At 42.3% G+C, this 11,714-nt stretch overlaps 1 protein-coding gene across 1 annotated transcript in view; it reads right to left on the bottom strand.

Annotated features, from left to right (window-relative positions):
* Window positions 1-11,377, bottom strand: part of LOC145397884 (putative methyltransferase-like protein 24) — a 62,117-nt gene extending 50,740 nt beyond the window's left edge. Inside the window, exon 1 of the mRNA XM_080270918.1 lies at window positions 11,313-11,377. Coding sequence (XP_080127044.1) covers window positions 11,313-11,377 — 65 coding nt within the window. The remainder of the gene's footprint in view (window positions 1-11,312) is intronic.
* Between the last annotated feature and the right edge of the window lie 337 nt (window positions 11,378-11,714).

Below are 11,714 nucleotides of genomic sequence, written 5' to 3'. Positions count from 1 at the left end.
AGTTGTAGTAGCAACCTCAGGTTCATCTGAATGTGAACCCAGCAGAATGTAGGACGAAACTGCCTTTTTTCTGTAGTTCACCATCCCCCTTTCAGAGAACAGGGAGGGAGTGGAAGGGCATCTGTATATCCCTTCGGCTACATTGGTGCCACCACATGAAGGCGTCGCTCTCCAGTGCTAGTAGTCCAATTAATAAATAAAAATACATAATTTTAATGAAAGGGAATATCCCAATTAAATCCAAAACAAGTTTTTATAAGAACAGGAAGGATAAACGTAAACAAAAGCAAAAAACACAGCAAAAAATGTAATAAAAAACAGAACGAAGGTGGATGCATAAAAAACGGGGTGAGGGTGGCGGCGGTAGCGGTTACTTAATTAGCCTCTTCAGTATGATGAGGCGCTGCTGAAGAGGGACGCCTTCGTTTGGTGGCACTAGTGTGACGTGGCGGTGGAAGTGCCTGGGATACATACGTCCCTCAGTCCTCTACCTTTGCCCCGAAAGGAGGATGGTGAGCTGCGGAAGGACAGTTTAGGCATGCAGTCCACAGGGTTCACATTCAGATGAGTCTTAGGTTACAACTATCTTTGATAACAATAATAATAATAATAATAATAATAATAATAATTATAATATAACCCACTTTAATTTTTCATTCTTCCTGCTCTCGCACTACTTTATTCAGCTTAAAAAGGATTTCCTAGTATATTCAACAGTCGCCTGCAGAAGTTCCCATCCTTTTCCATCTCCTAAGCAGATCAGTAAATTACATTAGATTTGGTAATTAAAAGTAACAAATAAAAGTAACGGATTAAATAGCCAAACGGATTTCACAGCCTAGATAAAACTTTACCCAAACCAATGTAATGGGTTATTGAAGGTCGGGGTGGGGAGAGGGGTATGAAACTATTGCATGGAACTGTATCTAATATTGCCTACCTTCTCTCGACAGTCAGGGCTGCTCTCTTTCTCTCTCTCTCTCTCTGTCGCCTTTCAGAGTATTTCCTCCACATCTCTTACTAATACTTCCTTTCTTTTTGTCCATTCTCTCTCTCTCTCTCTCTCTCTCTCTCTCTCTCTCTCTCTCTCTCTCTCTCTCTCTCTCTCTCTCTCGCCTTTCAGAGTATTTCCTCCACATTTCTTACTAATACTTCCTTTCTTTTTGTCCATTCTCTCTCTCTCTCTCTCTCTCTCTCTCTCTCTCTCGCCTTTCAGAGTATTTCCTCCACATTTCTTACTAATACTTCCTTTCTTTTTGTCCATTCTCTCTCTCTCTCTCTCTCTCTCTCTCTCTCTCTCTCTCTCTCACGTAGGCCAGCTATAACTCACCTATACGTACTCAAAAACAAGATTTAAAAAAAGAAAAAAAAAGATACAAAAATTATAGTATGGTCGGTTCTACGTGCAGATCCCACCCACTCTCGCCCTTACCCTTGCCTCAGTGACCTTGCTTTAATCTCTCTCTCTCTCTCTCTCTCTCTCTCTCTCTCTCTCTCTCTCTCTCTCTCTCTGTAGGTGACAAAAATAAAATATATAAAAAAATACATCAAACTGGAAGATTTCACGAAGCAATGAAGCTAATATTGAAAAAAACAGATAACTATTCATGGAGATAGAAATAGATGGAGATAGAAAGAGATAGATGGAGATAGAAAGAGATGGATGGAGATAGAAAGAGATAGATGGAGATAGAAAGAGATAGATGGAGATAGAAAGAGATAGATGGAGATAGACTGGAAAGAGAGGAGAAACCGTGAAACCATGAAGGACATTTTTTCTTCTTTTTTGTAATGGAATATCGTCCTTAACACGACAACAGCTCACAAACACTCTCTCTCTCTCTCTCTCTCTCTCTCTCTCTCTCTCTCTCTCTCTCTCTCTCTCATTCTGCAAGAGCAATGGCAAAAAAATTCAGTTCGGTTGTCTTTGTTAAGTCGTAAAGTTTTTCGCGTCATGAAACTGAGTCAGTGTTTTTGTCTTTTGTTTGCGTTTTTTTGTTTTATGTTTATTTTTTTATTCATTTCATTTTTGTCATGCCAGTTTTCGACGCATGAAGCTTTGTCCATGGTAATTTTCTTTCTTTCATTATCTCTTTTTCTTTTTCTTTTTTTAGCTTACATATATTTCTTTGTTTATTATTTTATCTTAATTTTATCATTGTTAGGCCATTACTTTATTAACTATAGAAACGGCGATAGAGTATAAGTGTTGTATAGGAGAGTGTTGGGGGGGGGGTGTTGAGGTGTGGGTGTTGGGGTGTGGGTGTTAGGGTGTGGGTGCTGGGGTGCGGGTGTTGGGGTGTGGGTGTTGGGGGTGTGGATGTTGGGGTGTGTGAGTTGGGGTGTGGGTGTTGGGGGTGTGGGTGCTGGGGGTGTGGGTGTTGGGGTGTGTGGGTGTTGGGGTGTGTGGGTGTTGGGGTGTGTGGGTGTTGGGGTGTGGGTGTTGGGGTGTGGGTGTTGGGGTGTGGGTGTTGGGGGGTGTGGGTGTTGGGGTGTGGGTGTTGGGGTGTGGGTGTTGGGGTGTGTGGGTGTTGGGGGGTGTGGGTGTTGAGGTGTGGGTGTTGGGGTGTGGGTGTTGGGGGGGTGTTGGGGTGTGGGTGTGAGGGGTGGGTGTTGGGGGTGTGGGTGTTGAGGCGTGGGTGAGGGAGTGCGTTCTGTGTCAAGTTAGGTCGCGTAGTACAGTCAGAGTTAGTGTGCCAAGTTATTAGCAAAGAATGGAATAGACAATCCCATTTTACTCCTTTCCAGACTTAGGGGCCCGAGGTTAGGCTACAGTAGTTAAGAACATTTATAAGCCCACACGGTTATCCTACTCATTCAGGTGGCATTACATTTAGATAATAGTAGTAGTAGTAGTAGTAGTAGCAGTAGTAGTAGTAGTAGTAGTAGCAGTAGTAGTGGTAGTAGTAGTAGCAGTAGTAGTAGTAGTAGTAGTAGCAGTAGTAGTAGTAGTAGTAGTGGCAGTAGTAGTAGTAGTAGTAGTAATAGTAGTAGTAGCAGTAGTAGTAATAATGGTAATAATAATAATAATATATAATAATAATAATAATAATAATAATAATAATGATAATAATGATAATAATAATAATAATAATAATAATAATAATGATAATAATAATTATAATAGTAATGATAATAATAATAATAATAATAATAATAATAATAATAATAATAATAATAATAATAATAATAAAAATAATGAATACCCTCCATCCACTTCAAACAGGGCAGTCTAACCACAAGACCAGGGGTAATGATGGACCACCTGTAATTGTTAGCTTTCATTAGCCTGCATCCCATAATACACAGTGTAGTCAGCAACGATACACGAAGGTCATACATACTCTATCTTCATCACAGACTTCAAAAATTATCATAAAAATCTAAGTTCTTCTCCACACCTTCCTACTGTCGGTGCGAATAACACCGCCTCGTATGCTGAGAGGTGCATGTGGAGTTCCGTGGAGAGGCAGACAGACATATGGGGATGTGAAGGAGCGTTGTGGTGCTGATGTGAATGCGATGGAAAGCATTAGGAGAATTATCTTGACATGGTTTGTTCATGTGGAGAGAATGGAGACTGAGATATTGATTAGGGGAGTGTCTGTGAGTGAAGTAGAAAGGGGGTAGGGGGAGGCAGCGACAGAGGATAATCTAGAGGCACTGAGTGGACAGGTACTGTACAAGAGAGAAGGTGTGAGTTGGGGAAAGGGCAACTTGATGACGAAGGACAGGGTGACACGGACACGATTCGACCGTGGCCACCCTGACAGGCGTCTGAGCATAGACAAATAGAAAGATAGATAGATAGATAGATAGATATTGACAGGTAGACAGATCGATAGGTAGATAGATAGATAGATAGATAGATATGTATGTATGAGAGAGAGAGAGAGAGAGAGAGAGAGAGAGAGTTATTGGGAGAATGCATAAATCACAAACACAAAAGCCTGTATTGGTGTTCTTAATTTTTTTTAAAATTATCGTTGCACATGTAAGGAGAAAAACTTCTCCAAGAAAAACCTCTCTTTTTTGACACACTGGCCGACTTACCAAACCTCACGTAACCCCAGCAGACCAAGAGTAAAAAACTACGCTGAAAAACGTCTACAAAAACAATGCTATGGCGAACGACAAAAAAAATGCCCTTGATTATCGCATAGGTGTTTTATAGAAGTCAGCTCTGATGTAGATGCCGTACAGTCTGGGGTCAAAGTTAGTCTAATTTTACACCTTTACTTCTCATTTTCTTCTGCTGGCTGATGTTCCTAAACTGGGAAAGGCTTAATAAGTTTCTCTACCCATAGATAATATTTCTTGATATGATGCGTCAGGGAGGAAAGTGACGGGCATGCTGTAAGTGTGAAATAGATGCAATGGAATAATACGCTAACTTTTGTCACTGACTGTTGGGAGGGTGTTGGAAGGAGGGTTGGGGGGGGTTGAGGTGGCAGGGGGTGTAGGTGTAGGGGGAGTGGTTAGGTGTAGAGGGCAGGAGAGGGGTAGAAGAGAGGTGGAGGGGACAGGAGAGGGGATGACCGGTCCAATGGGGGGGGGAAGGAGGGAGAGGAGGGGAGGGTCGTAAGTAGGTATTGGGGAGGAAGAAAAAAGTAGGGAATGGGAGAGAGGGGAGGGGGGAAAAGGGAGGGAGGGGAGGATATGAACCATGGGGGGAAAGAGAGGGAGGGGAGGGGAAAGGGGGGGAGGGGAGGGAGTAGGGACGTGGGTAGGTGTAGGGGGAGGGAGTTATGGGTAGGGCAAGGGAGAGTGAGGGGAGCAGAGGACGTAATTTGACGAGGTGAACCATAGGACTAGATGGATCAGTCTGGCGGTGTGTTTGGTGGGAGCCTGTCTGGCCCATAGGAGTCCCACTGAAGGTAAAGACACTGACTCTACCTTGTGTTGATTGTTGGAGATTTTAGTGTGTTGGAGTTTTGAAAGAAGACTATTAACTCTGTCACTTGTATGTTTGAAATGTGGGTCTATTTAGAGTTTGTGTGAGTGTGTGTGGGTTTTGGGTGGGTTGGGTTGGCCTATATGTGGGTTCCTATGTGGGTTTTTGTATCTGTGTCCTTTTGGGTCTGTGTGTGTGTGCCTGCGTTTGTGAGGGGAAAGTGGCTAGGGACCCTTGTCAAGTGAAAACAAACCAATTATAGCAAGATTTACCCACTCCTTGTACTGCTAATTTGACGGCTGGGTTTGTGTGTTTATATGTTTAGTTGTGTTTCTCTGTCTCTGCCTCACCCATTAGGAGTCCCACTGAAAGTAATAACATTTGCCTAATAATTTTACTGATTGTCTGAGGTGTGTGTGTTTGTGTGTGTGTGTGTGTGTGTGCGCGCGCGCGGATCGTCTTGTGTGTGCCAGTCTGTGTTTGCCAGCTATTGGTGTATACAGTATCATTGCCATGGCCATTTAACTGGACTGATGACTTTGGTGCAACCTTGCTACAGCCCGTGTCTTAAACACTCGTAGTATTGCGTTCAGAATGTGTGGTTAATCATAATGCATCCTAAACATATTCTTTGCAACGAAAATTCTTAAATATACTGCCGCAGTTCTAATGTTGATAAAGAGACACTGGAAATAGGGTAAGGCATATTAACCGTCTTCCGAACGCTAAGCAGTTTAGTTCAGCTTAAAAATGGTCTGTCAGCGTGTATGAGGTAACTTTGTGCTAAGACTTAAGTTACTAAGATACACCTGGCAACGCACACTAGTTTTGGAGGTCACACAGCCTCTCATCCTCGCTTCTAAGACACGTATTTTCATCATCTTAAAAGGTTTTCTGATACCACTTCCATGGCGATTTATTTTCTATATTACTGACTTCAGTTCTTTGTATGCTGTTTATATCTTTGTAATACCAACGTAGTTCCCGTATATAGTAACCAAGAAAAGAATAAGGCGTTATATGCAAAATAAATCGCAAAGAAAGAGGAGCGTAGAAATTCCCTTAAACAAAGAGGCAACCTTAAGAGCCGTATTTTCATCAGCAGGGAGAGGGGTTCCAAGCAAATTTTCCCCAGCAGTTTATCTTTCCTATAATGTAAAATTTCCTCGTATGTTCTTATATAATCACAGGTTGCACAGATGCCATACAGGAATCTATTGAGACATCAGATACACTAATATGCAGGTAAGGGAGAGGAACTAGAGGGCATTCTTACAATATTCGTCGTTTTTCAGTACACAATAGGAAGACTCAGAGGCTGCAAACCCGTAATATTATGCATTAACCTGCATCCCGTATTACAGAATGTATTGCAAACGATACAGAAAGCTCAGATAAATTGTACCATCTTCACATGCCTCAAAAAATACCGCCAAAAATTAAGGGCTTGTCCAAACGTTCTCACTCTCTGTTTTAATAAGTAACTCCAATCCTAGGCTCATCTGAACGTGAACCCGGTGGACTGCAGGCTGAAATTGTCCTAATTCCATAGTCCACCATCCTCCTTTTGGGGACAGGGAGAGAATAGGAATTTTTGCACAGCCGGGCAGCTCCTTCTCCCGGTCATACCAGTGCCACCACCTGAAGGCGTCCCTTTCCGGCATGTTCCGGGTACTAAATAACGAACTCAACAATAAAATTCTCTTAGTACGGCCAAATATGGAGCCTCATACTACACACACACACACACACTCTCTCTCTCTCTCTCTCTCTCTCTCTCTCTTGAGCTTCTCGCAGAACCGCTCCCCGTGTTTTGAAAGCTAGTAACAACAAACCTCACATCCCTGTATTCTTCACACTGACGAGGCTACACAATATTTACACTTACCCAACGCCCCTGTTTTGCACGGAGGTATGCCATCCTTGAAGTCCTGTCATAATCGCTTCTCCCACACGTCGCCTGCGGAGGACGGGTCAACGACGGTGTGTGTGTCTTCTCCACCCATCTTCCTGTTTTCCTACGCACATCAACCAGGTTTTTTACCACCTCTTGACGCCGTGTGACTACTTTTTTTTAATATTTAGCTGATTCTTGGTGCTGCCTAACGGGGGTGTCTATATTTGGAAGGGCCTCGCGTACCTGGAGTTCATTTATGACTGTATCTGCCGTCCGTAATTAAAAAAAAGGTTATCCAAAGCTTATTAAATAGTCAGGGCATGGCAAGAATGTGGTGGCGCTTTGTTTCCCAAGGTTCATCAAAAACGTGAACCAGGTGGACAACTACTACTACTACTACTACAATTTCTACTACTATTACTACTACTACAATTTCTACTACTACTACTACTACAATTTCTACTACTACTACTACTACTACAATTTCTACTACTACTACTACTACTACAATTTCTACTACTACTACTACTACCGTCACCACCACCACCACCACTACTATTACTACTACAACTACTACTACTTCTGCTACTACTATTACTACAATTCTAAGCCTTCTCTCGGTGTCATATTATCCTCGATAAGATTTCGCGTCTGACGAAATAAGGCTTCATTGTGAGCGGTAGAGCTTCCGGCCCGTGTCAGGTATGCAAATGTCGGCCGCTACAGTGGAATACAAAATAGAGGAGTAATTACGCTCATCTTCCTGTTTGGCACCGGAGAGGAAGGCCTTCACGTGGTGGCACCGATATAGCCAGGTAGCTCCTCTCACTGGTTATACAAACACCTTTAAAATTGCCCTCCTTCCCTCAGTCGTCATCCACTTTTTGGGGGACAGTGAGGGAACTGAGGAACATCTGTATGACCAGGCAGCTTCACCGACTGGCCATATAGGTGCCACCACGTGAAGGCATCTCTCTCCTGTCATCGGATTGAAAGGGTTAAGTGCTCTCACCTCATGCGAAGAGAAATCGGGCTCACTTTCCTTATAAGGGGGAATTTAAGATTTAAGCGAGTTTACGTAAGAAAACAGAAAGTATGGTTAATATAAAACTAGGATCGCGAAAATATGGAGAATCCCCCAGAATTTTAAAGTTAATTTTTGTAGCGTATGATGGCGATGATAACAATGATATTGATGACAGAACGTGTTTGTCTCTTTCTATAACTTTGTTGACTACGGTTCACTCTGAAATGTGGGATGCAGGCCGATCTCATCTACCCCTTGCATGTATTCTGTAATAACATTGAGAGAGAGAGAGAGAGAGAGAGAGAGAGAGAGAGAGAGAGAGAGAATTTAATCTAAAATGAAACTAATTAATATACTCTCACTTGTGCAAAAGATAACTCACCCCTAACGCAGTACAGGGTGGTTCTTATATAGCCCTCATCTAGCTTCTACTCTTTTTACTCTAGCTTGGCCTAAATTTGCTACCTCTCCATCTTCAATGCTGGGTTGTAGCAATAGATTAACACTAGAGTATGATGATAGTCACGAAGAAGTGCTGGGGAAAGGATGTGACGCTGTATTGTCTTATTCTGCCCCTGAGCTACGTGTAGTTAGGTGTAAATGACGAAAATCTGAGCCAAGTCAATGTGATAGAAATATAGACACTCACCTGGAGACATCTTAGGTGTTAAAAGAGATAACTCAGTCTGCTGGTATCCCCTCAATACACAAGGTATCGCCTGAGGAGAGGAAGAAAAGAGTTATATATGGACCAGCCTGTATTTATTTTACAAGGTACTGAGCAAATATTCTAGCTGATTAACATTCTCAGGCTCCTGTGGCTCACTCTCAGCTAAATAAAGTCGTCTGGCATCAGTATGTAGAGAATACCAGAGTCTTACCGACCATGAGAGGGTTAATGGTGACATTATTAACATTTTCAAGCTTCCATGATCCACTGTCAGCTGAAGAAAATCGTCTGACGTTATCTGGATAAAACACTAAAGTTGTTCCAAGAATGAGAGGGTTAAAACACTCTCACTTGTACATGAGATAGTTCAAGCCTAACCTAGAATTTATTTTGGCGAGGTCAGCTAGCTGTGGGTAGATAAGTTTTTATTAAATATATATATATATATATATATATATATATATATATATATATATATATATATATATATATATATATATATATATATATATATATATATATATACAGATTATGTTTACAATACGGCATGAACTCTTTTTTTCATGGTAAGCTTCTTAACACCTCATTCTTAGCGATTTATTTTGCATATTGCACCTAAACATTCTTTGTATGTCACATCGGTTGCATACAAGAGAAAGTAAGGTTCGGTGTGCAAGACCAAATAGCACGGAAGAGGTGTTACGAAGTCTCTTTAGCCCAACGGAATATGAGTCCATTTGGGGTCCACTTCTACCAGCCATCCTTTTTTTTTTTTTTTTTTTTTTACAGGTAAATGGTGAAAGTACAGCTGAACGCGAACACTGAGAGAAAAAACGGGGAACAAAAACAGCTCGTAGGAAACAGGAACCATACTATCAGCCTGTGTGTGTCAACTTGTTATTAGAATACCAGTGATGCGCCGAAAAATCTTTAATAATTTTACTCCCATGACGTGCCTGTGTTAGCTTTTTTTTTTTTTTTCCTGACACTAGGTATTTTGCCGATATTAGCAATCAGTAAAGGCTGTATCTAACCCTTCAGCTTGGAAAATCCCTCTCAAGCTGGACATAAGCATCAGAAGACATCACGGAAGAAATACAAATGACGCCCAGGAATTGTATGAGATAGAGATGCTCTGGTTTTCCTTATAAATCGAAGAGAAACAAGACCGCATCGTCTTCACAGAACTGCCCTATCCTGCCCCATGGGAATTCAGAACCGGTACTAAAATTCTTTGTCGCTTTCTAACCGTTAGCTGCAGCAGGACGAGCGTAGGGAAGAACTAGTTTTCGGCGCGGCGGCCTTCCAGTTTGGCGGCTAAAGGAAGGTGGAGGGCGGGGTGAGGGTAGGGTAGGGTTGGAGTGTGGTTGGTTGCGTGTCGGAGGAGGGAAGGGGCAGGGTGGAGGAGGATGGGGCGTGGTGAGGGTTCGGGCATTGTAGGGTTGGGGAAGTTTGGTGGAGAGGATAGGCAGGGTGGGGGTGAGGGTAGAGGCAGGAGGGGTGAGGGAGAAGTTGGGACTCTCATGTTTCTTGATTGGTCAGGGTTAACTTTAAGATAACGTGAGGTCACTGCTCATCTGATTGAATTCCCATGCCCACAAAGTAGTATTTCTGTTCATATCAAAGGAATAATGAAGACTGCTTTTAACCCTCATTATAAGAACATAAAGTAAGCAGATTAACCTTTTGTAGGCTAACGACACCAACCAGGGCTGAGAAGTGTAATAAAAGTGACTCTAGCCGTGACACCTACGACCACGCATCACTAGACTCGTGTTGGCAAAAATACCAGAGTTGGCAAAACAGTTTCTCTCTTACCCAGTCGAATGTGTGCATGATTGAGATTAATGATAAGTCTTTCCTCTGGTCATAGATTTCATCCATGACCCTCGGGAGTCCTTCTACTAGCCACACACCTTCACATGTCGCCATTTCAGGGTTGATATCCACCGTCAGCATTAAATACATGCTGTCTCAGCTGCTTCTGTATAAATTTTCGTGTTGTGTGTGTGTGTGTGTGTGTGTGTGTGTGCGCGCGCGCGCCCATTCATTTATCCTACCACACTTTTCCCTGTCTAGTGAGCAAGCGGTATAGTAGTGCACTACCTATTTGAAGGACGCGAGTTCGATCCAAAAGAAAGGCAGAGTACAGTATAAGGATTGCTGGGCCTCAGGGATCAGAGTTCCCACTTTGTGCTCGGAGTTAGCTGCGGAAAAAAAATACACAACCTACGATTTTCTCCTTTTTATTCTTATTTTACTGCTTCTGATGATGCCCCCGAAAAAAACTTTTGGAAATCCTTCTGCACTCCGTCTTTTTCTTTTTTCCTTTGTTTCCTTCTTTCCTCCACTTATGTAAGCAAAATCCACCTATCCTTCCAATCTGTCCTTCCATTTCTTCCTCGCCCATATGAAAAATGGCGCCTCAGCATTTGTAAGTGCCCCCCCCATCCTTCTTCATGCTCTTTTTTCTTTTCCCCAGGGGTGTTCAGTGTGGCTCATTCAATACTGCTACGCATTTCTATATCAACATTACTCTTCTTTTCGCATGACTCGACCCAAACTATATTGTCATGAATGAGGGAACTGCTGGAAGTCGGGATTACTGGGAGGCGGGGGAGTCACCAAAACGAGTGATATGAACATGAAACAGAGTCCCAGACCTGTGTTCAAACGCGATTCTGATTTCCAATATAATCTGACCTAGAGAATCCAAGAAAGCTGCTTGCTACGGTCATAACTTTGGATTTTCTGATCCTGGCCTTGGCTCAGCTGGGAGGGTCATTTACAGACACCACATGAACCTAGCTTAACGGGACCTAACCTGTCCCAGAAAGCCACATCCTTTGGTCCTAACATTGGTCCTAACCTTGGTCCGAATTTTGGCATGGTCATAAAATTTACATTTTCTTTTGAATCTGCGACTTACATTTTTGACAATTTGGCTCGCATCTCTATATCCTGAGGTTTCTTTCATAATACTTATCTCTTCTATAATGAACATGAAAAGGAGATGCAATAGAAGAAAAGTGAATTGTACCGATGAACAGTATCTTGTAAAGTGGAAATTTTAAATTATCTTCTGAGAATACACTTACAGAATTACTCCCAAGTCTCCTCCATCCAAAACCGTTTATCATTAGGAAGACCAAAACCAAGATCTGCCCCAAATATCCCTAATCCTTATCTGATATCCTTACCTAGGCTCTGTTCCTTTAATTTTGAC

The sequence above is a fragment of the Coenobita brevimanus genome, chromosome 43, assembly GCF_032717465.1.
Source record: "Coenobita brevimanus isolate Jiangsu-jjx chromosome 43, ASM3271746v2, whole genome shotgun sequence".
Classification (NCBI taxonomy): domain Eukaryota; kingdom Metazoa; phylum Arthropoda; class Malacostraca; order Decapoda; family Coenobitidae; genus Coenobita; species Coenobita brevimanus.
Note: the sequence above shows the minus strand (reverse complement) of the source record. Positions and strands in the feature narration are given on the sequence as shown.